The 27,228-nt window shown below is 43.5% G+C and overlaps 3 protein-coding genes across 3 annotated transcripts in view; 1 reads left to right on the top strand and 2 right to left on the bottom strand.

Annotated features, from left to right (window-relative positions):
• Nucleotides 1-310: 310 nt before the first annotated feature.
• ARL2BP (ADP ribosylation factor like GTPase 2 binding protein) lies at nt 311-13,931 on the top strand. Its single transcript, XM_061594207.1, has 7 exons — nt 311-512; nt 3,317-3,368; nt 5,550-5,611; nt 6,823-6,929; nt 8,069-8,154; nt 9,407-9,503; nt 11,202-13,931. Exons 2-7 carry the CDS (start codon nt 3,331-3,333, stop codon nt 11,298-11,300), a joined length of 489 nt encoding a protein of 162 aa, XP_061450191.1. The 5' UTR covers nt 311-512; nt 3,317-3,330; the 3' UTR covers nt 11,301-13,931.
• A 1,828-nt stretch (nt 13,932-15,759) lies between these two features.
• The window catches only part of PLLP (plasmolipin), a 30,837-nt gene continuing 19,368 nt past the window's right edge, over nt 15,760-27,228 (bottom strand). The window contains exons 2-4 of the mRNA XM_061594015.1: nt 23,656-23,829; nt 19,688-19,810; nt 15,760-16,844 (exon numbers count right to left, since the gene is read on the bottom strand). Coding sequence (XP_061449999.1) covers nt 16,725-16,844; nt 19,688-19,810; nt 23,656-23,829 — 417 coding nt within the window. The 3' untranslated portion in view covers nt 15,760-16,724. The remainder of the gene's footprint in view (nt 16,845-19,687; nt 19,811-23,655; nt 23,830-27,228) is intronic.
• On the bottom strand, nt 25,656-26,789 carry LOC133369224 (sia-alpha-2,3-Gal-beta-1,4-GlcNAc-R:alpha 2,8-sialyltransferase-like). Its single transcript, XM_061594270.1, has one exon. The coding sequence runs from the start codon at nt 26,787-26,789 to the stop codon at nt 25,656-25,658; it is 1,134 nt and encodes a 377-aa protein (XP_061450254.1).

Here is a 27,228-nt window from a genome sequence, read left to right on the forward strand (position 1 = left end):
ATAACAGCAAACAAACCCCAGTCAGTATGACCCACCCCCAAACTGATAGTAGTCCCGAGCAAGATAAATATTGTACACAAACTGTCCACAGTGCAACAACTGCTTTCTGTAAGGGGGTACACCTCACTTGCGGCCTGCTGCCTTCTTGTCCTTTCCTGAGAAATCCCCCTTCATTTTTTCCCCCTCTCCAAAAGTGGCTCAATAACACCTAACCAAGTTCAACAACGCCACGTGGTCGGTTAGGCCAGAATAGGAGGAGAGAAAGCCCGCCCCTCTGAGCGGCTCCCTCCTTCTAGGCTTCCTATTGGCCTAGCCTTCTGCGATTGGCTCCCTCCTTCGACACCAACGATTGGTCGGGGAGGGCTAAGTTACCGGAAGTAGTCGTTTCCTGGGCAACGGGAGGAGGAAGAATGAGGTAGCGGCGCTTGCAACGAACTCTATGGGGGAAGGCAGAGGCCTTTGCCCTGCCCGTTGGCCTGCGCGGTGACGTCCCGGTACTGGCTGGAGAGCCGGTAAGAGCGAAGGGGGTTGACTGGGCAACTGTCTAGTTCCGGGGGCACGGAGGGGAAGGTTCACGACTAGGACGCCTGGGTCCCCTGTAACTATGCTAGGCCAGGGGTGTAGGCGTCCAGGGTCCCAGCCAGGCACGAGCCAGTCAGCATGAAAAGGGAGCGTGTTAGGCACTGAGAAGAGTCCTTGCCCTTTCATGCTGCCTGGAGCCAGCCACTGAGAAGACTCTTCTCAGTAGCTAACACAGACTCCCCTTTCATGCTGATTGGCTCCTAGGGTCGTCTATTGTAACGGAGTGTGGACTCGCAAGACGACAGGGAGAGCAAGGGAAAGTGGAAAAGGGGGCTTGACTGTGATGGGAGTGTAATGTGACTATCCTGAAGGACCCCGCAGTAGTGCTACAACACTACTGGGCCAGGTGATTTTTTTTGCTCGTCCCCACCATGTATCTGGCATTCAGAGGTAGACTGCACGTGAATGTGGAGGTTCCATCTCATGGTTAAGGACATAGAAGAGCACTTCCAGATGAGGCCAGCATTGGGCCCGTCTAGTCTAGCATGCCCCTCTTTCCCCACACTGGCAAGCTAGAACCCCACGAGCAGGTTATGAAGGCAGCAGCCCTCCCCAGTTGTCTGTCTCTAGCATCTGATACCTGGGGGTGGGGTAGACTGCCTTTGTACAAGGATGCTCAGTTTTGCCAAACAGTGAAACGGCTGGATCTCCCTGCCTTGCACTTAGGACACCCTTTCCAAGAACACTTTGTTTGTTTGTCAGTTACTGAACATCTTCTCAATTCTGACAGCCTTCCTATTTTTTTTTTTTAGGCTGACCACACTTTTATGATCTAACTGCTTTTGTAATTGTTTTGTGTCATTTTTATGGAACTGCCATTTTTATGTATATGGTTAAGGTGCTGGACTATGACCTGGGAGACCAGGGTTTGAATCCCCACACAGCCATGAAGGTCACTGGGTGACCTTGGGCCAGTCACTGCCTCTCAGCCTAAGAGGAAGGCAATGGTAACCCTCCTCTGAATACCGCTTACCATGAAAACTCTATTCATAGGGTCGCCATAAGTCGGGATTGACTTGAAGGCAGTCCATTTCCATTTTTAAGCTGGCCTTGAGTGAAGATGTTTACACCAGAAGGGCAAGATGTAAATGCTTAAATAAACAAATAAATAAAAACACAGGAAGAGTCTTGCTGGATTAGACCAAAGTGAGTTTCTCTAGTCCAGCAACATCCGTGATTCCCACAGAAAAGCCAACTTGGTTGCTGTCAGAACTCCCACAGGACTCCCTCCTTCCTGGCAGCTGGTATTTAGTAGCACTCTGCCTTCAATTCTAATGCTTAGAATTTGGTATAGTATGGTTAATACTCAGTTTAGCCACAGTTGGCTAGTAGCTAACTGTTGAGAGACCCCCTCTAAGAATTTGTCGATTCCAGCCTTCCCCAAGATGTGCTGGGCCCTGGAGCTGATGGGAGTTGTAGTCCAAAACATCTGGAGGGGACCAGGTGTGGAAAGGTTAGTATTCCTTATTAAAGGCCAACTAAGGAAGTGTCCCTCACCACCTCTTGTGGCAATGGGTTCCATAATTTTTTTCATGGAAAGAAAACGCTTCTTCACATAATGGATAATTAATTAATTATGTGAATTCAATACATTATGTGTTCTGTGAAGAAATACATTAGTCTGTCATGAGGTTTGTGCCAAACAGCTCACTGAGTGACCCAGAGTGAAAGTAGAGAGAATCAGAGGGAAGAAAAAACAAAATCTCATGCATACTTTTCTAACCCTCTCTTATGCCACAATCCTCACCCTTGAGTGCCCTTCTCTCTAGTGCTGTGCCAAAGGCCTGGTCTAGGCATGCAACAGAATTAGGTGTTAGAATCCTGTGGTTACTACTGTGTAGCTTCAGGCTGCTGCTGGAGAATTACATTTTTGAATGTTTCTCCTCATTAACTGCAACAAAAACACCTTGCAACAGGGAAACTAGCAGAGTAGAAAATGGGCTGAGCTAGAACCTTTCTGCCTGATGCGCTAACTCACTGTGTGCAGAGTATCTCTTCTTTTTTTTTAAAGGTGAGGGAGAATTCAAAAATGTCACACACATACAAGCCCTACCCATAATCTGCTCTGCCACCGTAGTCTGTGAGCACTCTCATCAGTTTGGAATTCTTGTCCCAGAGCTTTAGAATGTGTTGCTTTCGCTACGGGTGGGTAGGGGAGAAAGCTATAGTCATGGCCTCCTCTTGCACCCTTCCCTTTTCTCCTTAATAAGGCATTTCCCTTCAGGAAAGTGCCTCTAGAAGCAGCTCAGCATCCCACACAAAAGCTGTAAGCAGAGCCAAGTCTGAATTCTGTCATGTTTTGTCTACAAGAGAACTCAAAAGCTCCTGGATCCGATAACGGAGGAGGCCCTTGGTCACTGCAAACATACAAGGCTTCTTATATATTTGTCACCCCTAGCTGTGATGTCCAGCATACCCACAATGGGTTTGTGAGTCTAGAAATTCTGTAGATCTCCTGTGCCCATTTCTAATACCAAACTCTTGGATTCGACATCTTCAGAACTCCTCAAGTCCCAGTGCAAGGGGTAGGTTGGTTTTATTTTAGGCAAAACTGCTCTGCTGTTTACTTGTGTGTTTATTTGTGGCCCATTCTTTCTTCAAGGAAACTGTAAATAAACCATAATAAATGATTAGAGAGGAAAGGGTTTCTAGATGTGTCCTGTTTTCAGATAGGCTTGAGCCCTGACATTCAGGGGACAAATCAAAATATTTAAAGGTTTACTTTGTAAAACAGGTGACAACGCAGCAATGGAAACCTTAGAAGAAGAAAGCTTTGGTGTGTCTATGTAAGTATATTTCCTTTTCTTTATTGACATTTTAAAACTTTTAACAAATCAATCCCCAGAATTGTTTGAAATGTAAAAAGCTAGAGTCCACTTTGTCTGATGTGTGAAGTGTTATCCCCAACAGACAGATTATAAATGCATGCATGTATGCATAGATGGGAACAAAGATCAAAAACTGAACATGGCAGGGGCATGAAATTTAAGAGGTACAGTCAGTTTGTGATGCCTCTATGCAAAGCTCACATGTATCAAGATGAGAATGGCTTCCAAGGTGGTAGCTGTGGTTAGTCTGTTGCAGCAAAAACAACTAGCATCTTAAAGGGAACCAGATGTATTATGGCAGATATTTTTATGGACTGGAGCCCAGATGATGAAGTAGGCTGTAGTCCACAAAAGCTTATTCTACAGCATTTCTGGTGATCTTTAAGATGACAACAGCACAGTAGTCATTGATAGGTGTTAAGACTGGCTTCTAATTTTGATATAGTATAAGTGTAGTATAGGATACACAGGTAGTTGGCAAGAAATCACTGGTCTCAAGGTTAATTTTCTTATTAAAGAGTGGCTTCCTAAGGGTTTCTCTTTCTCACTAGCCTAACCATTGATACAGATCAGGGATGGGAAATCTGTTTTTCCAGACGTGGTTGGACTATACCTATAGCTTCATTCATTTCTGGCAATTAACCATGCTGGCTGACTAATGAGAGTTGAAAATCTTGAGGACCACAGGTTGCCCCCCCCCCAGAAATAGATCTATCTTCCATCAATTTATCCAATCTTTTTTTTTTTTAAAAAAAACTAAACTAGTAGGCATCACCACATCTTGCTGTGGTAAATTCCCCAAATTAATACTGTATCATGTGAGGATTTAATTAAGCATTGTCTGCTGAAGTACTTTGTTTTGTCTGTCCTGAACTTGCTGGTGAGTGAGGTTTGTTTGTTTGTTTATTAATAGATGTTTATCTTGCCCTTCCTCCCAGTAGGAGCCCAGAGCGGCAATTTCATTAGATAACACTAACTCTTATCATCGACCCTGCATTCTAGTATAAGTATTATAAGTAGTATAAGTGAGGAGACAGGGGAGAGACACTCTGTTTATCATCAGGGAATGGCTATTTCCACCTGCATTGCCCCGTCCTCCAGCCCTGGGAGCCTTCAAAGGAAGCTTCTTCCAGTAGACTTTCTGGCCTTTTGGGTTAAGGCATAAGGGCTAGGGGGACAGAAGAGATTTTTATATCAGCTTGAGGGTTAGTTTTCAATATTTTTTCTGTAGCTTTATTGTTGAGCTTTATGCTCATTTGCACCTTGATGTATATTAACTTTTTTAGTGTCATAGTGTTTATACTTTTCATTATTGTTGTGCTACAGTATTTGGACTGTTTGCTGCTTGTGTGGACTGCCTTGAGCACATACGCATTTGTGGAAAATGCAGTATGTAAATAAAATCATTATTATTAATAATAATAATAAAATAGTATGATACTTGAACCAAGTCAAAGCAATTCAGTTTTTGAGTCGCAAAAATCTTCTGATCTGGAGGGATTGTTGTCCCCTCTGCATGTGGCTGGATGGCAGCAGGTGACAAGTCTCTGCACAGTGAGGATCAGGTTTAGAACAGCCTCTTTCTCATTCTCCGTTAGAACATTCATTGTTGGGCACATCACTGTTATTCCCACTTGGTGACGAAGAAGCTGAAGGATGATGCTTTATCCAGAATCTTGCCTTGTACCTTTGTGGCTAAGGTGCAGTTTGAACCTAGTCCATGTCTGAGACTAGACTGGATTGTGGTTGGGTAGCAGAGAATTGCTGCTCATCAGGATGACTGTACTTCGTTAAATTTCATCTGCGGTGTTGAGAAATGTCACCATAAAATAATTCTATCATTCAGTAACTGTTGTGTTGGAGTAAGCAGTAACTGCTCATGGAATGGAATGTAAACTGAAGAGAAGAGATCCATTCAGGGAGAAGAAAATGTACTCCAGTGGCTTAGAGAGTGAGTTGTGAACCAGGTAGTCTCTGGTATGAAAGCTCACCTTTGGCAGCAAATAAAGTAGGAAGTGCTTTGAAAGTTCATGCATGCCATAAAATTGCCCAGTACTATTATGTGTGCCCTGGACTGGTGTGTTAATGTGCATTTCACCTTTGATACTAACCTGAATCCAACTTCCCTGTCTTTCGCAGCTCTTCACCATCTGATGCTGAGTTTGATGCTGTTGTCGGCTATTTGGAAGACATTATAATGGGTATGTTCTGTCCTAGGTAGCACTTCTCTAAAAGGCCTGCCAAGGAACATCTCTCTCTCTCTCTTTTTTTTAAGAAGGCTGGCTAAACTTTTATTTCTGAAGGTATTTGATGATTTTAGATTAGTTGTTGTCGATCCCGTTGTGATCTGTCTATTGGGTGGATTTTATCTGTACTGGTTTATATGTGTATACATGATGGTATAGATCAGCCTTCCTTAACTTGGTGCCCTTCAGATACTTTGGATTCCCGTCAGCCCCAGCTGGCTTGGCCGATGGTCAGGGATAATGGGAGCTGTAATCCAAACCATCTGAAGGACGCTAGGTTGGGGGAAAGTTGGTCTTAGATGATCTTATTCTTTAAGCTGGCTAGGGCACCTGCGGGGTCCAAAGAAGGCATAGAGAACAAAGAAAAACAGAAAATGGTGGATATTGTTATGTGGGGAAGTGTGTAACTGTTGGCATTTGTGTCTGGTTGAAAGTGGAACTTGTGCTCTTTACCTTTTTACATGGAAACAGAATTCGTATGTAAAAATTCTTCTTATCCTGTCTGATTTTCCTTTCTCCCCTCTGCCCACCTGAAGATTCCTGTCCTAGTACAGCTGGAGTTGTGATAAGGAGCACCCCTGTGAGGACCTGACAATGCACCACAGTGTTTTGTTGTGGGTCCCCACTTATTGATTGACATCTGCCTTTCAGTAAAAATCACTCAATAAAATCGATGATGTTTGAAGAGCCTTGAGACAATCATACAATCCCTTTAACAGAGAAAGGCTTGGCAGCCCTGCTGTGAGTACAGTGGATAAATTATGCCAGATCAATTAATCCTGAATGAAGGATTGTGATTGCGTGCGTGTTGACTTCTCCAGGGAATTGATGTTGTCATATGTGGCTTATCCAGCTCTGTTCCCCGGATGACACTTGCCAGAAGTCTTTTAATAAGGCTCAGCCTTCTTTAACAAGTAACAAGTAACAAGTAACAAGAACTCCTCTTCTTGGAGGAGGCCTGGCAAGCTAGCAAGAAATGCAAGCCGCTGCATCATTTGGGCCCCAGTTAGTTGCAGCTGTGCTGTTGTCGCCACTGATGGGGGGCAGAATGTGCTGGATTCCAAGCTGAGGGCATCACATAAATGAATGTGGTTACTGTCTTTCCACTGAATGGCCACACTGAATGCAACTTTGTTGTGATTTATTTATTATTTCTTTATTTTCAGATGATGACTTCCAGCTAATACAAAGGACCTTCATGGATAAATACTACCAAGAGTTTGACAATACAGAGGAAAATAAGCTCATTTACACTCCTATTTTTAATGAATATGTAAGTGTATGTATTTTACTTCAGTCATGTCTCTTGCATGCACTGATGGGCTTTTGTCTTCTAACTGTTTTCCATCACATGAGAGAAGTTGGATTCTGTGTTTCAGCAGTCTCAGTGCAGGTGCTGTAGGCCAGCCTTTGCCAATCTGGTGCCCGGATGTGCTGTCTGGGGCTGATGGAAGCTGCAGTCCAAAACATCTGGAGGGCACCAGGTTAGCCAGAGCTGCTATAGGCTGCCCAAAATGCTTCTCAGGGCCATTCTGTCACTTTATTCACTGTGCTAGAAGGTTTTTTCTGTACCTAAGTTTTCTGAATGACTGGAGGGGAGAGGGGACAGCAACCAGGCTGGCCAACACTTGTGCCTTGAGTAGCAGCAAAGATTTTCATAATTGCTGTAAATTAAAAGGCTGTTAAGGGCACAGCTACAAGAGCTGGTTTAAAAGTTGGCGACCCTGATTATTGCCACTGTTGCATATCTGGCTTCTGAAAGACACTTATGGTAGCTTGCAAGTTTTTAGTTGGGTTCTGAAAGTCTGGTCTCTCTCTACTAATACCTTTAGCCTTTTTCCTTACCAAAAGTATGGGTTTTCTAAATAAATTTTTACATGGCCTTCATTAAAAGCCCATAAGAGTCTTGTAACTTGAAGGCAATGAGCAGAGATTGAAAAAAATTACCTGTAATGTTTCTCCAGCCATTGGCAGTCGAGCAGGGGCGTCACTAGGGGGTGCGGCAGGTGCGAGCCACACTGGGTGACACCTCCAGATGGGGGTGACACCTCCAGATGGGGGTGACACCCAGAGCTGCCCCCGCCGGCACCGCCTAGGCACCGACGAGAGCCTTCATGTGGCGCGCCGGCTGCCTTCCTGTTAGGAGGTGGAAGCGGCGGCAGACAACGAGGCGGCGGCCCGCTCCCGGGCCCTGTTGTACAGCCGCGCGCGCGCTCGCTCGGAGTCAGAGAGAAGGCACTGCGGGCCGCACCGGGTGACACCAACCGTAGTGACGCCACTGCAGTCGAGTAAGCTTTATGTGATCTGTGATTCAACCATCTCTTTGCTCTCAAACACTTGAGATGGTAAGAGACAAGATTTGCTGTATGTCACCCTGAGTTGGAAATAATAATACAGTGCATCTCACTTTAGATCTGCTTAGTCGAGAAATATATTGAAGAAAAGCTCTTGGACAGGATTCCTGGTTTCAGCATGTCCGCATTCACCTTGTCATTACAGTAAGCTGAATATTTCCTTTGTATTTCTTTTTTATATTTGTTGCATTAAGTTATTTTTAAGGGGGAATGTTTTTCAAAGGGAGGTGGAACATTGCATTTAGAAGCATCTTCTCTCACATGTATGTACGTGTATGTAGATGTAAGATCTGCTGCAGGCTCCTGGCCTCACGTGCTGCCCTTACTCCGATATGGGTTCTGTAGTACTCGGAGAGCAGGAAGCTCTCTCTAATGGCACTACTGCTGTGAAATAGCATCCCCTAAGGATGCCCACCAGGCTCTCACCCTTTCCCTTCATTTAGGTGTCATGTAAAACAACAAGACATCTTTCTATCCATCATATATGTCTTACATTGGGACCCAAATGTTGTCATATGTACAAATGGAGAGCCAAACAACTGTAGACTTATATTCTACTACTTATTAGGTTGGTTCTATGAAAAGAGAAGGCCCTGTTGTGCTTAGCCAGTGATGCCTATGCCAGCTTCCTGCAGATGTAAGGTCTATGCAATCCTGTGCTATTTATGGATTTATTCTCAAAGATTTCATATCGTTGATCATTCCTGAGGGTGGCATAATGAAATCTGGTGTTAAATCCTTAGGAAACAAATCCCTCCATTTGTTTGGGTATCAGAGCCTTTTATACAGTGTACCCTCCATGATCACCCTTGATAAGAAGAAACTTGCTGTGTAAACTAGACCTTCATGAATACAGCCGACAGTGATTTCTCTTATTGCAGCAGCATGTTTTTCCTTTAAATTGTTCAGCCACATAAATTGCTGCTGGCTGCTATCCGTGCATTTGCAAAGACAAGGGGGGAGACAAACCCTAACACATACCCTGATGTAAGAGAGAAAATTTATTAAACTTATCCAGCAGGTGCACAGCTTTGAACTACATTTTTCCTTGGATAATTATATAATTTAAAAAGTAACTTTCTATTGTGGACTTGTTTTCACTTTAATTTTTTGCTTTTTGCATGTGTATAGGCCTCATTGTTTCACTTTATCAGTGTGTGTATTATGTTTCCACAGATACTTGCTGGGGGACTCTGTGTGAAGCCCCTCTTAGCTCTGTTATTTTAAGTACGAATTCCTTTATGCGCGTGGCTTATTAAGAGAAATCTGGATAAGTTGCCATTTTTTTTAATAGGCATTTTCCCATTTCGCGTTAGGAGCTCACCTTACCACCCTGCCCTTTAAAATCTGGAATGTCTTCCCATGTTAGTGATGGATATAAATCACTTACTTACAGGCACCACAAGGATGAAATCGCAGGAGATATTTTTGACATGCTTCTCACATTTACTGACTTCCTGGCATTTAAGGAAATGTTCCTGGATTACAGAGCTGTAAGTACTCTAAAAGCCTGGAAAGGGCACACTGGTCAGACCAGTTGGTCCACCTAAGCCTGGTGGTCTCTGCTCCAGCTGGGAGTGACTCATTGCAGATCTTGGGCACAGAGAGGTCACTTCCTAGTCCTGCTTCCGGCATCCTTTTAATGAGAGAAGCAAAAAATTCGGCATGCTAGCAGATGCTCTGCCATGGAGCTGTGACTCCTTTCCTCCTTTTGCATTCCGAGATTAAGAAAGAGGATCCCCCAATTCAGCAGGAGAGGGTTAGATCTAGTCTGCAGCTTGGTCAGACTACAGCACTGTGGATGGGGCAGGGTATTTTTCACATCTCCAGGAGGTGGGTGTTGCTGTTTTTTCTGCTTTTATAAATGGGGAAACTGAGACTAAAATGGACATGTCCAAAGCCATTCAATGAAAGTTTGAATCTGACAGTACTTTTGTTAATCTGCATAGCTAGCAAGATCCACATCTCAGTTTGGTCTGGGAGTCTTTTGTGGGGGATGAAGAGAATGCTTTAAATAAATAAAGATCAATGTGTGTCCATTTCACAGATTTTACTTTAGAAATTTATTTTAGAAACTTTGGAAGCCTGTGGTCCACAATAATGTGTGTTTTACTATCCAAAGCTGCTGTTGTAGAATATAAAAACACTGGTCTTTTAATGTTTAGCCTGGATAAGGAGTACTTGAAATGGCAGAGACCAATTTCAAAAGCCTGATTAAGCTAAAGCCAGAAACTGTAAGGAAAGCTTCACATCCCAGTTCGGCTACATTCCAACTGCCTTTCCTCAAGAGGAATTAAGGATGTAATGTATAATGTGATGCCAGATGTTTACTAGGAAGTCTCACTGAATTCAGTGGGAAATACTCTCGCGTAGATATGCATAGTATTTCAGTCATACAGTGATCTCTTTAAACTCAGGAGATACTCAGAGAGGAACAAGATTAATCCTTATTTGGGGGCGGGGAGAGTCCACTGGAGATGCACAGAATCTGGAACCAAACAAGGGAGAGCATTGTGTACTTTGCACCAAGAAAGGTGTCGTGTGTACACACAGAATGTGCACGTTTGTATGCCAAGTGTGTGTGAATAGATGCAGATATTTCAAAGGCCCATCTGCACCCCCCTATTAACTTGATTTTCATGAGGGTTTGGCAAGGACTTTTAGGATGCCAGAGGGCAAGATGGCAGGGGGATCTTGGAGGCCAGTTGGCAAGCAGTGGAGCCTGGGAAACAGGAAATAACAGAGGACCAGTCGCTGTTAGATCAGAACTTTGCCCTGGCCACTAGAAATCTTGCCCAGTCCCAGTGGTGGCTGGCAGCTCCGTCAGTGGGGCGGTAGAATCTGCTCTGGGTTTTAGTTTGAACTTTCAAGGAGCTGTCCAAGGTACAATCTGGAGCAGATTCCCCTGCCCCACTGACAGGGAGCCACCAAGCACCTCTGCTCAATCTCCTCTGGCTTCACCCACTGCTATCGTCCGCATTTGAAAACATCTTAAAAATCCTCGCTCGTTGCTAATGAAAGTTAAGGTGCTGTTTCTACAGCAGGTGCCAGATTCCGTGTGGAATTTCTTGCCCAGAGCCTTGCAGGAAATAAAAGCCTGGTGTTTTGTTAAGAACATGCCTCCTGTTCTGACAGAAAGCTTGCCATTTAAAAATGCCACTAAACTGAAGTTGGTTTGTGTCTCCATCTAGGAAAAAGAAGGCCGAGGCCTGGACTTGAGCAGTGGATTAGTGGTGACGCCCTTAACCAAGTCATCCATGTTGCCTTCCCCGAACAGTCTGCAACACTAGCTCTGACCTCCACAAGAGAGTTGTGTTTCCTTGGGACATCCTGAATGCTAAGGCAGAAGACGACAGTAGTGGGATGCCTAAGACTACAACCAAACTACATTTTGGCAGGCCCAGTCCTTCATCTTAGCTGCTCATATGGATTGGGTGTCTCCGCATGATCAGTGACTAGCAGAACTCCAGGCCTGTTAGAATAATGGTGTCTTAGTACTCAAACTTACAGCTGTATCTGCCAAATTGGACTTTATGCCATGGAGGTCAGTCAGTGCAATCATCTGTTTGAGGGCTGCTGATTTCTTTAAAAGAAAACAAGCACTTCTACTTCATAGGACAATAGTAATGGAAAATGAGTGTTGAATGTGGGCAGTTCTAACTGAACAGCCTTTTTTGAAGCTCACAATCACAACACATTGGGTGAGACATCTTTAGCATAGTTCTGAATGCCACATCTTGACTTTTAACAGTAGCATACGTGAGTGTTTAACGTGAATATATATTTAGCATGAAATTGTTATTCGTTCTCTAGTAATTGTGAAGTTGTATCCATCCCATCAACTGACTTTAATGGTGTTGGTCTTGTAAGGTTGCCACTTGAGCTGGAAAGTAGCAATGTTACTTTGGAAACCCAAGTTTTCTCCTTCCTAAAAAACAGCACAACATATTTTGTTACTACCAACAGTATGCACTCTGGCACGGACGAAGTGTTCTGCACTGTGGGGGGGGGGTTGAATCCAAATCCAAACTTTTATGGCTCTCAGGGAGCTTTGGGAATTATAGTTCTGTGAGGTGCTGCAATTTCCCCCTACTTTTCAAAAATAGAACTAGTTTCCCAGGTTCCTCAAAGATAGTTAAGCTGGTTTTAACTATCATAATTCTCCCCACCAGTGCCACCACGATTGGTCAGTGAGAAGTTTAGGACTGACTCTACCTGATTTTTTTGTTCCCTCCCTCCCCCTCAATAAAATTACCAAGCTTCTTTCAGGAAAGCAGATGCCAGTTACTCCCCTTTTTCAGTTTGTGGGGATGTGTCCTGAGTGATGTGATTACACCTGTGAGCTTTGGAATTTCATCAGTGTTTGGTTTTCTGAGGTTAAAGAGAACTTTCCCTGTGCAGATGTTGCTGTGGGTCTATATCTTTGCTAGACATTTTGGAAACCTCATGTGTCGTGTACATTGGTGGCTTCCTCCCTGCATCCTGGCTTAGTCAAATTAGCTGGTAATACATGCCAGTAGTGTTGGATTAACTCAGTTTACCCCATCCACATCTGTTCTTGCTTACCTCAATATGGATCTGTGGAACTCCTGCTGAGAGAGGGGGAGTGACTGCTGCCATCTTGAATTATGGAGTACTAGCCAACATGAGTAGGAAATTGAACCCGCCCTCCCCAAATCCCAGTTGTTCCCATTTTGCATGTGTAACCTGCCTTTACTCTTGATTGGCAATACAGCAGTCAAAGGATTTGGTATGTACCACCGCTCTGTACGCTCCTGTCACTCCAAGGCTCAGCGATACCTGGGGAGGACCTTTTCCAAAGCCACATAATGGAAGTAAGGCCAAAATGATTGATTCCTACAGATGTACTCGTGGAGCCTTTCAGACTTTAAATCTTGTTATTTTTTGGTACATGCAAAGTTAAGTGGTTCTTGCAATGAAGTTGCGGTCTTACACTGTGATCCTTTGGGTGACATACAGTACTTGCCTGGCAAATCCTGAATTTGATATAAATCTTGTGGGAGAGAGACAGGAGCAGCACGGTGTCTTTAAACCAATGAAATTTTACTTTTGCAATTGCTGGTGTTTTTCTTTCACGATTGTATTCTGTAGTGTTGTAAGGCTGTACACTGGTCTGAGATTGGATTGGCAAGCTCCTCATCCTGAAGCAAACTATGCATTGCAAGGGATGTGTATGATAACTGTGTGGCTAGCATTTATTCTCGCAGGTTCCCATGTATATTAAAAGAGGAGTAATCTTATCCCCATACCTTGAAGGTAATGCTCTGTTGGCATTTGGCCTTATTAACATTGAAATGGGCAAGGAGTGCATTTTCAAACAGTGCTGCAGAAGCATGCTGAAAATATGAATGACAGTATTTATCTTGGTGCTGTCTGCTTTTTAAAATCCAATCTTGGTCAGCAAATGGGTAGCAAGGAATGGAGTGCGACATCAGATTCTGAGCTGCAACTTCCTCCTTTCCCGCAGCACCAGCTTCATTTCAGAGGCATTGCCTTTCAGTGCCCAAATATTCAGAGCTGCTTTGAGGAGAGCTGCAAGGAAAGGACGTTTCATTTTCTAATCTCACCTAAACCAGCTTGAGGTACATTGGATTTATTTTTATACAGGCTGAATGGAACTTCAAAAGATGCCCTTACAGTACTGGATAGTCCTAAGAAATCCTTGGAGGACCACATCAAAAGCATTATGTGTGCAATCACTACGGAAACCCCATCGGTCAAGAGCTTCCGTGTGAATGCTGGCATTTCTTGGTGTGTTAACCGTTAGCTGTCTTCTGTTGAATGTAGCTTCATGCTAAGAATCAATCCATGTGCTGGTGGCAAAGGAAATGCTCTGGACAAACTAAAACTGTATTGTTTTGTGTTTGATTAAATGACCAAATAAAATAATATCCTCTCTCTGGGTGTGTAAACAGGATGCTGGGGATAGCAAATCTTCACTATTGTTTTGTTATGTGCCTTCAAGTCGACTACGACTTATGGCGACCCTATGAATCAGCGACCTCCAAGAGCATCTGTCATGAACCACCCTGTTCAGATCTTGTAAGATCAGGTCTGTGGCTTCCTTTATGGAATCAATCCATCTCTTGTTTGGCCTTCCTCTTTTTCTACTCCTTTCTGTTTTTCCCAGCATTAGTCTTTTCTAGTGAATCAGGTCTTCTCATTATGTGTCCAAAGTATGATAGCCTCAGTTTCATCATTTTAGCTTCTAGGGATAGGTCTGGTTTAATTTGTTCTAACACCCAATGATTTGTCTTTTTTGCAGTCCATGGTATGCACAAAGTTCTCCTCCAATACCACATTTCAAATGAGTTGATTTTTCTCTTACCCGCTTTTTTCACTGTCCAGCTTTCACATCCATACATAGCGATCGGAAATACCATGGTCTGAATGATCCTGACTTTAGTGTTCCGCGATAAATCTTTGCATTTGAGGACCTTTTCTAGTTCTCTCTTAGCTGCCCTCCCCAGTCCTAGCCTTCTTCTGATTTCTTGACTATTGTCTCCATTTTGGTTAATGACTGTGCCGAGGTATTGATAATCCTTGACAAGTTCAATGACCTCATTGTCAGCTTTAAAGTTACATAAATCTTCTGTTGTCATTACTTTAGTCTTTTTGACGTTCAGCTGTAGTCCTGCTTTTGTCATATTTTCTCACTATTGTTTACTGCAGTTTAATCAGGCCAAGAGTTTAACATTTAATTGCCCTTTATAACCCCCTTTATCTTTTCCCTTTGCAAAACTGCGTATCTGGGCTTGCACGTATAGTTTTTTATCCCAAAGAAATCTTTCAATTCTGCTCCCCTAATAACTTCTGAAAAAACTGCTCTCAATCTTATCTGTATGCTGTTGCTTCTGGGTTGGTGTTTTTTTTAGCAGTTTCTTCTTGCCAGTTAGAGGACAGAGTTTCTTCTACACAACTGTAAAAAAAAATAAAAATGGGTACAGAAGGAATGGTGGCTAGTGTGGGTGCAGGAGAAAGCAAAGCTGGACCTGCTGAAGTGCCCTCTTCTAGGCAGATATTAAAGGTGCAGTGGTCCTGTGTTCCTCTGCAGCCAGTTCCTGTGCTTCCAGTAGATGCTGGAAATGACTATTGCCATTTTCTAGTGTAAGGTGGTGCGCTAGGTTGCAGAAGAAGCAAGAGCGCAGGTTCAGAACTCCCAATTCGTAGAACAGTTAGTACTTTTCATAATAGGTACCAGGACATAACCCTGAAAGCTGACCACATAGCACTCTTGTTGAAGCTAAGCAGGTCCAGGTCTAATCATTGTCTGGATGGGAGATTGCCTGGCAACTCATCGGGGGAAAATGGCCTGCTGCAATACATGTAGTAAAATTTTAAAAGCTATCTGTACATGATATACATGGAACGCCTAACTCTTGGTCACCAAGCCCAAATCTGCCTTCTGGAATTTCATCAGGCCTCCACTACCCTTACTATCATAAGGACTAGAAACTTGCTTTCCATTCACCCATACAATAAAAGCTGGGTTTCTCAAGCTGTTAAATTACAGGCTAGCTGCTGAATGCTACACTTGTATAATGCAGGTAGAAACAGAACACCTACAGGCCTTCATGAGTGCCCGGATAATAGTTGACGCTATGTTAATAAATGTTTAAAAAGTAGTGAAAAAACAGCCATTCCCTGCAGATTCACATTACAGAAGAAAGCTGTCAGTACTTATACCAAGTAAATTAGATGCTGGAAAGCCCTCACTTGACAAAGGTGAAAGATTAATTTTTTTAATTTAAAACAAAACACTTTTAGAAATAATAAAATACCTGCAGCTTTCTCATATCAGAAGCATCCCTGCTACTACAAAACACATTGAGTTAATAATTACACATTGTTTACATAATAGCTGCAAGTGGCTGGCATAAAGGGAGGCTGCTGGCTTTGCTTCTTAGTGGATTTAATTCTGGTGAGATGCTGTCTTGGCCATCCCTGGAGAGTGGCATCTTTTGGGCTGGTTCACACAAGCATGTTCATCCCTTGATTGCTACAGTATTGTGGCCTCTCCCCACTTCAAAACACACCTGAGTACTTTCATGTCACCTTAAACCTGATGTTTTTTCAGTGTAGTCAGTTCACACATTTAACTGCCAGTCATCAAGCGATATACATACATGGGTGCACCAGGTACACAGCGTGTCAAACTACACATTATTTGCAGCGGTCCCAATGCAGTGGTTTTCAGTGATAAGATCGCAGTCAGCCAAGATATCGAAGGGACGGCTCACATACATTTCAACCATGGAATTACTGTACGTGGCATGGGTCCCTGCTGAAATGTGTGCACCACCTCTGTTGAAAACTAGGTTGAAGGTAGCATAAAAGACACTAAAATTTCTAGCTAGGGTGTTACATTTGTGCTTATATACTGGAAGCTATGAATCATGTGGGGGTAAACCAGCACTCGGTTGTCTTCTTGACTTTCCAAAGTGCTTTGTCTCCATGATTCAGCCATTAACAGTCTGAGGATACCAATTAGTGCAAGGTACAGGGGGGAGTGGGCACTTAAACCAGCTACAGATGGCATTAAAAGCACATGGCATAGGCCATGCATAAGCTGGGGACCAGGAATAGCATTCAGACAACTAGGTCTGGAAGGGAGAGAGAGGGGAAGTTACCCAAAGGCCCCAGTAGCCACTGCCCCCAGTCAAGTCACGTTGATTAAAAATGGCCCACAGTTTTCAGGCATGATTAGAAACTGTTGCTTGGCTGGTTGCTGCATTACTTCCATATCCTCTCCATGCCCGGATGCTGAGACAGGCACTGACCCCATAGCCGATCATCACCAGGCAAGCAAAAAACTGTAAAAGATGGGAATGAGAGGTATTACTGTATCAGAAGCTTAGAACAGTAGGCTGCAGATCACCACGGGGCCCAAGTACACTTCCAGGGTATCTAGATCTTCCAACCACAGTATGATTGTAAGCCTGCGGGCAAGAAAGGGTCTTATTTCTATTGAACTTGTGTAAGTTCTCTTTTTTTAATATATGTATTAAGGTTTCAATAAGAAAATGCTGAAGACCCCAACAGTTAAGATTTCCACTGATTGAAGCAGAGACAATCCACTTTTCTGATTTTTCTGGTCTAAGAACTTAAGAAGAGCCTGCTGGATCAGGCCAGTAGCCCATCTAATCTGGCATCCTGTTCTCCCAATGGTCAACCAGATGCCTATGGGAAGCCCACAAACAGGACCCAAGTGCAAGAGCACTCTCACCATCTACAGTTCCCAGAAACTGCCTCTGACAGTGGAGGTAGATCATAGCCATTGTGACTAGTAGCCATTGATAGCTTTTACCCTCCATGAATTTGTCTCATCTTCTTTTAAATCATCCAGGTTGTGGCCATCCCTGTCTCCTGTGGGAGCAAATTCCATAGTTTAACTGTGCTAGGCGGAGGAGGACTTTCTTCTCTCTGCCCTGAACCTTTCATCATACAGCTTCACTGTATGGCCCTGAGCTCTAGTACTACAAGAGACAGAGAAAAACGTTTCTGTATCCACTTTCTCCATAAAATGCATAGTTTTATACAGCTCTATCGTGTCTCCTCTTTCTCGCCTTTAATCTAAAAAGCCCAAATGGTATAACCTTTCCTCATAGGGCAGGGGTGGGGAGCTTCCAGCCCATGGGCCTAATTTGGCCCACAAGGCTGTTTCCCCCAAACCACACCCACCATTTTGAAGGGGGTTTCCAAGTGCACCTCAAAGGCATTGTCAGGATAGGTGATTAACTGCTAGGCACCCCCACCCCCTGCCAAACTTGGCCCATGAGGCTTGTGAAGAGAATGATCTTTGCCCCCGGGCCAAAAAGGTTCCTGTCATAGGGGGAAATGAGAAGTTACTTAAAATATTATATGAAAAGTGGCTCACCTCTTTTGCCATGCACACAGCTAAAGCAGCTGTTTAAAAACAAACAACAACCCGGCTTTGAGTTCAGATCTCTCTTGTGCAGAGGAACAAATGGATTTGAAATGAAAGCCTTTCCAAGCAAAATCCACCCTGTGGTTGTCAGTAAGGCAAGAGAACACTTCCAGCCAAGGCATGGCACTGCACCCGAGTGCAACATTTAAGAGCCGCTGTCTTAAGCTCTTACACTAGGGGTGGGTTGGATGTACTGAAGCATTTCACTCTGAACTGTAGAACCATCAGTCCTAAATGGATTTGCATGTAACACAAGCCTGTCATTTTCAGCATCAAAAGTGATCTGTTGCTGAAATTACCTTAGAGCAAAAGCCTACAATTAACTTCAGCAAAAGTTCTGGACTGGAATCTAGAAATTTGACTGCAGCCACTGAGTCTGGATCTCTTGAAAGGTTGCCCGGAATGAACAGCAATTACTCATTTTCTTACCAATGGACCCAAAGTTTATGTAACTTGGAAAGTTGGCTTGTGTGGTTTTGTGATGCGATCACATGGAATCAGTGGAGATTGCAAAAGCACCTTGGACAGCTTCTTGAAAGTTCAGACTAAACCCCAGAATAGATTCCACTGCCCCACTGACATCTGAGCCACAAGTCTCCACTGCGTGGAATATTTCAATCCGAGCCGTGAACTCCTTCTCGGAGACTATGGGTTGCACCCAAAACCTGGAACCAAACCCATTGAAATTAATGGACCTAATTTAGTCAGGTCCATTAGTGTTAATGGATCTACTCTGAGTAGGACTAACACTGAATACAATCCTAAATCCTCTGAATAACAAGCATGTTTAACTGTACCCCCTGCAATCTCTCTGCATGCCTCCTGCTAGATCCGTTGTTCCACAAGGAGGTAGCCTGAGGATCTTAGATGGTGTCCCAGTGTGCCCTTGCCTAATCTGCACAGGTTAGCCCAGTCCGAGAGGAGCCTTACACACAGCCTGTCATGCTGGTGGCTGGCACTGTATGGAGGGGGGAGAGAGAGGCGGGGGGAATGCATGATGTCGCTTCAGCTGCTTTCCCTGTTACTGAACGTGAGCTCATTGCTGGCACTGCAAGCTCTGGATGAGGACACAAAATGATGTTCTAGAAAGCCAGCCCCATTTATTTATTTACAGATGGCCATGGAGGGGGCTGGCAGGAGAATACTGTTGGGTGAAATCAAGGTCATAAAACCATAGAGATATGGCAAAAGAAAAGGGCAGAGTGAGCCATACAGAGGGGTCCAGCAGATCTGATGTGACTATGAATCTGTCAGGTCTGGTTTCTCTGTTTCTCATTTGCCTCATCTTAAATTCAGTGTGCAATTTTCAAAAATGTGCGCATGGAAATTTGTCAGCATCTTAGTGCAAATTTCCCCTTACATTTTTATATGCAATTTTGCCTAACATACACATTTCTGCAAATAAATTCTCCCCAATATAATTCATTTTTGCATGTTTTCACTAATACATGCATTTTAATGCACACGTTACCCTAGTACATGCATTTTTGGCACATGGCTGGGGAACTCCTTTGCAAACTAAAGCGAAGTGTGGATTCCAAAGGATGGCTGTGTTTCGGTCCTCACATTCTTTCAGAAATTGTTAATTAGGTAGGTTCATCTTTAAGTGAATCAAATTTCACCCTGGTTCTTGCTGACAGGCAACTGGTGGAGGCCCAGCCTTAACTAGGGGACAACCATTTTTTCCAACAAGTGCAAGAGAGCGGCAAGTGCAAAAGGTCAACCTACCGATGCTGAGGCTCTTCTGTTATAATCTGGGGAGTGTGGCCAGGAGTAAGGCTCGACGGACGCAGCGCTTGTGATGAAAGCTGTTGCGTACAAGACAGCCGCTGCAACGTTGAATACCACTAGCTGGAAGAAAAAAAGGAGAACAGTCTCGGAGGACAATCCGCAGGGCTGCCTGGGACCTAAAGGCAAAGATCTACAGAACGTTGGGGAAGGGGCTGTAGCTGAGTGGTAGAGCATCCGCTTTGCACACAGAAGGTCCCAGGTTCAATCCCTGGCATCTCCAGGTAGGTGTAGAAGAAACCCATATCTGAAATCCTGGAGAGCTGCTGCCAGTCCGTGTCGACAGTTCCGAGTCAGGTGGACCAATGGCCTCACTCAGTATAAGGCACCTTCCTATGTTCTTAAGATTCTTGACAGCTGTCAAAGAGGCTCTCCACTGGCAGGGTGAACTGGATGCTGCACATGCAAGCTGAATCTCTCACCTCTTATCCTGATGCTTCAGGTGGGCTGACTGCTTCTTTATAAACTATTTTAACATGGTATATGTGCTTTATCCTTTATCTTACAAAGAAAAGAATATATTCATGAGCATTTTTAAACAATTTGCAAAACTGCTCCGGGAACTGGGAAGTACATATGATCTTACAGATGCCAGCCAAAAGATACTTATTTATTAAATTTGTTAGTCACTTTTCTATACAAACGTGCACTCAAAGCGACTTACAGTTAATAAAAAAACCAAATTAAAAAGCAATAGATTTTTAAAAATACATAAAAAGTTAAAAAAAAAAAACACAGTTCATAAGGCGGTTGAGCAACCCTACCAAATGCCTGGGAGAAGAGAAATGTTTTTGCCTGGCACCTGAACGGGGTGGGTGGGGGGGTGTCACCACCGAGAAGGCCCGTTCTCATCATAACTGGCTTTGACATGTTGGGAAACTACAGAACCATCTTCTCCCCCAAGAGGTTGTTCCAGCAGATTAAAATGGACATATGTTTCCAGAGCAAGACCTTTCAAATAACCTCTGCCACATCCACGTCCATCTTCCCCTTGAGTTTGAGTTTGCTGCAAGAGCACTACCACCCTGAAACTTCAAAGGCCAAAGGCCATATCTGATTGCATGATGTAAAGCATCATTTCTAAGACTGGGAATATGCTGCGTTTGATGCAAAGAACCAGGCAATCTGGTGAAAACTCTAGAATGCAAATCCAGAGAGGAGAGGTTGAAGACAATCTGTATGGTCACTCTAGTGCAAAAGATATAGAGGAATGTTCTTGTTTAGATATATGAAACTAGCCAAATATTAGTGTGTACATTGGGTGAAGACAGATGTAATGTTTTTAGTGATGGAATTGGTTTGGAAGCAGACTTATTATATTGAGTTACAAACCTGGCTTGTACTGACCTAGGCCATCTAGCCAAGTAATTTCATGGCAGCAGCAGCTCTCCAGAGGATCAGGTAGAGCAAGTGTGGGGAACCTTTGGCCCTCCCAGTGTTGCTTAACTGTAACTCCCATCATCCCTGGCCATTGGCCATGCTGGCTTGGGCTGATGGGCATTGTAGTTCAGCAACATCTGGAGAGCCAAAGGCTCCCCACCTGAGGTAGAGGGCATCCTCCATCACCTATTATTCGATTCCTTTACGTGGAAACGTAAATTGAATCTGGGTCCTGCATGCAAAGTATATACCAATCATTTTTCAAGCTCCAGAAAAAAATAAGTCTGGTTTCTGCAACTTTGCAGCAGAAGCCAAATGTTAGCAGCACTGATTGGCTGGTGCCTGTGATGTCACAAATGCATCTTCCCCTGAAGAATTCTTCTGTATTTTTTTAAAAAAAAACACTTTCCTATTGTTTTAAAAACAAGGTGAATAATGCTACTTTAACGCCATGATAATTAAAATTATTTTTTAAAAAGACAAGCAGCCCACCTGAAGCACTGGAGGACAGACAAGACCAAGTTTCAGTTTTGGGGGTACGTATCCCTTAAACAGTGACGATAGAAGGACGCCAAATTTGCATCACAGCAATCTATGTGATGTATCAGCCTTAATATTTTAAAGTCCAGCTTCACTCTTAGGTGTTTGGAAAAAGGACATGCACTTCCCTATAAGCGAGCCGTGCGGATGTGCCCTTTGATGGGTCTGTTCCAGACTGATAAAGGTCATTTGGAATGGGATGTTCTCTGGCCCAAACAAGTGTGCGCTTCACTGACTTATGCAGAACCAACCACAAGTGTCGCCTGTTCAATTTTGGAATTTTGGCAACAGTTTCTGCTTAAATGGCCATATAAATTCTAGTCATGCTGGTTATGAAAGTGTAACAATGAATGCACTGTTCCTTTCCTTGCCTGCCTTCTGGCCTGGCACAACGCAGGCAAAAAGGGGAGGTGGCACTTTGCTGTTCCACAAAAGAAGAGAAGGGACTTGCTCAACTGTGGCAAAAGTGAAAACTTTTAACTGTTCCCTGCCAGCCTCTCAGTGACGTTTTTGCTCCCGTTGGCAGGTCCGACGGCAAACTGCTTCTGTCAGTTCAGATTCCAGCATCACTGCAAATTCTGCATACGCTCACTACGGCCCATTTTACGTTTTAAAAAACCCTCCAAACCTTTATCTAACCACAAGGTTAGATAAACCTATAATTCTTCCATGGTTTCCTGTTCTCACAGGTGCGCATATTTTTAGTTAAAGAGGAGCACAGACATGGATTTCCAATGACCAAAAGAGCTCTCAGAATGACTTGCAGCACAAAATCACAATAAAAGCCAGAACACAATCCTTCCCTCTGGATCTTTATGCAGAAGTCCCCCTGAATTCCACAGAGCAGATGCCTAAGAAAGTGTGCACTGGATTGCAACTTAAATCCAACAGCACTGTTGCAATCTTACTAGCAGACCTCATCTGTAGAAATGCCCCAACTGTGTTGCCTTCACACGTAACTTTTTTTTTGGGGGGGGGTGAATGGGTGCACTGCATTTATAATATTTACAGAAGAATTGCCTCTCATTAATGTTTAAGTTGTTTTTAATTGCTTTTAATGCTGTATTTGCAACAGCTGTAACCTGTCCTGAGACCTCAAGGTGGAGGATAGATTAAAATAATCATAAACATAGTGCTGATATAAATTTAGTAATAAATTAAAATAATCATAATACTGATTTATTTAATCTACTTGGGTTGCCAGCTTGCCCTCGCTCAAGGGTTCAGGGTGGGTAAAAATGTTAATCAAAATTTGATAGGCAGAATATTTATTTAAACTAAAACGGAAGCTGCCTCAAACCATTGGTCTGCCTGGATCATTACTGCCTACTACACTGACTGGCAGCTGCTCTCCAGGGTTCCAGCGAGGGGTCTTGGAGATGCTTGGAGGAGATGCTTGGAGGTCCCAGGCTATGATCTGAAGGCACATCAGGCCAGCTCCCTGCTGAAGCTAAGCAGGGTCAGGTCTGGTCAGTGCCTGGATGGGAGACCACCTGAGAACCACATGTAAGCTGCCCTGGGTTTCTATCATGAAAAGAAAGATGGGGTATAAATGTAATAAATAAATAAACAATTGAACCTGGGACCTTATGCGCCCAAAGCCGATGCTCTGCCAACTGAGCTACATTGTTTAGGCTACTTTGCCATAGGTACTCAAAGCATCTTGAAGAGAATAAAATATAGTGCCAAACATACACCCCAAATAAGATGTGATATAGCTTTAACGCAGGGGTGGCCAACCCTTTGTAGGTCCATTGACACATCTGGATTTCTGAGCAAGGGCCATGGGGGCACCATCCTCTCTGGTCACTTCTCTCCCAGATCAGCTCCCCTCTCCTCCCCCAAAGAGACAGAAAGGCAGAAAACACACACACTAGTGTCATACATGCTGCCTGGGGGCTGATGGGAGTTGTAGTCCAAACCATCTGGAGGGCACCAAGTTGGGGAAGGCTAGGGCAGGCCATCTCTACCCAACCTTCAGTACTCACCACAAGAGGCCACGGGATCATGTAGAGCTTTGTTTGAAGTTGAAATAGGTACATTCCAAAAAGGATGATCGTCACAAGCCAGAAGAAGATGGCGACAAACATCACCCACCCGTAGGAAGGGTACGGTTGGTAGTACGTGTCTGCAATGAGGGCCCACACCAGGCATCCCAGCACCTGCACAAAAAGCACAAAGAGTGTTGTTGACACAGAGCAGTTCCATGGTGTTTGCTACCCAAGGATGTTTTCAGTCAGATCCATCTCTTCACACAATAATGGTACAGTTGTTCTTTACTTGATTGCACAGACAGTCCAGATGTCTCTCCTCACTTTTGTTGGAGGGAAACTGCATTTTCCCCACTGCTGAACCTGTGGGGTTCCTCCCCCTCCCCTAGCGCTAAGGCATCAATTGTAAAAACTGTGTGACAGTTACAACCATCAGCAGACAACGCCTCTCCCTACGACACACAACAACTTACAGCATGCCTTTTCTCTATTTTCATTTATTATAATAAAATTCTTTACAGGAGGCATTCAACTGCACAAACCATCCTGTCACATAATATGTGCGTGCGTGTGTTTTAGTGACAAGCATCAGAACGGCCACCCTCTCCACAAAACTACCTCTTTCCCTACTAAGGGGTTATGACACATCTTTTTCTGAGGGCATTTGGAGAAGAAGAGTCCCAGTTGCTGCTGCTGCAATTAGTCATTGTCATTCTGTAATTTGGTTTTGTGCGTTTTTAGTGGACTGTTAGTTTTACGCATTTTATGTAACCTACTTGGGGTTTTTTGTAAAACGTCTGGTGGCTTGTAAGTCATCAAGACAAATGAATTAACTGTTGCTTTTGGATAGTGAAGAAAACATACGTCTCCACAAGCCAGTACAGGGTGTTGCTTGTTTGGGGGGGGGCGTAAGTACATAGGTACATAGGAAGAGCCTGCTGAATCAGGCCAGTGGCCCATCTAGTTCAGCATCCTGTTCTCACAGTGGCCAACCAGATGGCCATAGGAAGCACACAAGCAGGTCCTGAGTGCAAGAGCACTCTCCCCTCCTGCGGCTTCTGGAAACTGGTTTTCAGAAGCATATTGTCTCTGACTATGGTGGCATGGCACAGCCATCATGGTGAGCAGCCACTAATAACCTTATTGTCAATGAATTTATCTAATCTTCTTTTAAAGCCATCTAAGTTGGTAGCCATCACTTAGCACAGAGGCTTGGTCAGCTCTGGGTTGTGTCCAGAGTTGCTCAAGTAGCAATGGTAGATGCTGTGGAGGCTTGTCCATTAGGGTAAATGAATTGTGATATAGGCCAAATGCATTCTTTGGGTGCCCACTTGACAATCCCTGCTGCTGATGTATGGAAAGTATCTTTTCCTCTCCATTGAGCTTGATCTCAAAAAGGACTGCAAAAGATGTTTGGAATAATTCAACAGCCACTTACACTGACAGATTCCCATTGACCATAATGGGGTTAATACTGGTGTAAATTATCACTCAGTCCGATCATTAGGGACAGTCCTCAAATTAACCACGGAATAATACCAATGTTTTCAACTAGTAATCAGAGTTGTGCAAGTTAGCCAAGAAAATGAGCGGATCTTAATAAATACAGGAGTTTTAACATCTGACATTTCGAGACATTTTGCAGAATGTGAAAAATATGTGACTATGAAAATACCTTAAAGAGAACCATCTTGGCAGCATAACCAGAAATGCAAAACTTTTTGCTGTAAACAGCTGTCCTACTGCACAAATAGAAGAAATGTTTCTGCACTGCTAAATATGCTGAAGCCACCCTTCTATGCCTTAAAAGATGGCAATAAGAGGGTGCTTTCAAAGCATCTCTGAATTTAAGAGGAGAAAAAAAAGTCCTCGCCCCCCCCCATTTGCTTTGTCTTTTAGAATTCTGTTTAGAGAGGAAAAAAACCCCAGCCCCGATTAATTCATTTTGGGCACTTTTTTTCTTAAAAAACAACAACAATCATTTGGCACTTCAAGTGTTAAATCCTTAGGCACAATGGGACAGTCAGCTTTGCTAGACCTTCGCTGTGCATTCGAAAGAGTTGCTGGAATTCGGCAGGTAGCTGATGAGACTCTTGCCACTTGGTGGTAAACTTTGTTCCTTTTTTATCATAGTAATGGTACGGAAGGTCTTCTCGGTTGTTAGGATTAAATCCAAACGGCCAGAATCCATACAGGTGGATTTCGTCGCAAATTGCTGATGCGAGCGTATACATGAGGATACCTGTGCTGAGTCGCTTGGGGGCCAAGTGTTTGTTTTTCCAATACCTGTTGACATGTTGCATTATATTTCCTGGCCAAGCCAACTGGACTTTTAACTGCCCTCGATGCTCAATAAAGAAGTCAACCAATGTTCTTGTAATGGTTGCTGAAGTATGGAAGAAAAAGGCTGGGATCCAGAGAATGGCACCATCAAGCTTTTTTAAGCTTAGGAAAAAGTTATTGCGATCTTGAATGGTCAAAAGATTGTTGTAGTATTTCTCCAGAATGCTTGGGTTGAAGGTGGTGATGTTAGTTTTCCTTCCAACATCTTTGTGGAATGCCTCAGTTGGAGCAAAATTGCACCGAAAAACAAAATCATATTTATCTATTTCCTGCCCGCACTGGCTGCCCACAAGGATGCCACTATTTCCAACGACAGCACAAATATTATAGTGCTTGTTCTGAACAGGTGAGACATCTGGAAGCAGCAAGTGGAAGCTATTGCTGATGGAGAAGACATATTTATGGCTAGAATAATCATAATGCATCAGCTGTCCAATCCGAACCATATTCTTTGTCAAGGAAAAATTTTTTATCACATCAACATGCTGAAGAATTTCTCGCCTTTGCTGCAAAAATGCTGTTCTGTTAAATGTCCATTTGGGAGCTTTATCCTGCAAGTCATGGTTCAAGGTGTTTGTATTGGGTACAAATGAAGGGTCAAGGAACTTCAGTGCAAACTGGGACCTAAATCCAGTGTGGAACATGTACATTCTTGGCAGCCCCGTGTTGGCGTACTTGGGAGTAGTGAAGATATTATCTTTTTTCAGAGACACGTAGCTGATGAAGGACAAAATCAACAGAGCGACGCTGAGCATCACTAGACCCAGAACACTCACCACCCGGACCATCTTGTAGGAGTTGCCAGTGGCCATTCAGCTGTAAAATATGGCAATTCTCAGATTATGTCTCTAGCTAAAGGTCAGGGCATCATAATATTTTATGCTATGTGATTGCAGATGCAACCACTTGGAACAAAACATTTTTTTTTAGAAAGTTATAGTTTTAACAATGGAAGTGGTCTTTGGATTGTTCTAAAACTATGTTCACAGCAATTACTACAGTATTGTCATTATGATATTATTGAATGCTTTTTTTAGCTCCTGAGGAAGGAGATATATTCTTTGAAATGCGTAGAGCACGTAATAAATCATCTGCATAGCACTAGAGCTTATCTCAGTTTTGTTTTGACTACTCCTTGGTGCTTTTTCTCCCTTCTTTGTTCCTGGTATATGTGATGAGCTTCAAACAACACTGGAAGACCTATTTGTTCCAACAGGCTTTCTTTGA

This window comes from Rhineura floridana, chromosome 13 (assembly GCF_030035675.1).
Source record: "Rhineura floridana isolate rRhiFlo1 chromosome 13, rRhiFlo1.hap2, whole genome shotgun sequence".
NCBI classification, from domain to species: Eukaryota; Metazoa; Chordata; class Lepidosauria; order Squamata; family Rhineuridae; genus Rhineura; species Rhineura floridana.

Bases quoted from the DNA above. Each gene is read 5' to 3' on its own strand.
- ARL2BP (XM_061594207.1), top strand. From the start codon at position 3,331: ATGGAAACCTTAGAAGAAGAAAGCTTTGGTGTGTCTAT. The intron at 3,369-5,549 runs GTAAGTATATTT...TGTCTTTCGCAG, and splicing joins GAAAGCTTTGGTGTGTCTAT to CTCTTCACCATCTGATGCTG. The intron at 6,930-8,068 runs GTAAGTGTATGT...ATCTCACTTTAG, and splicing joins CTCCTATTTTTAATGAATAT to ATCTGCTTAGTCGAGAAATA.
- LOC133369224 (XM_061594270.1), bottom strand. From the start codon at position 26,789: ATGGTCCGGGTGGTGAGTGTTCTGGGTCTAGTGATGCTCAGCGTCGCT.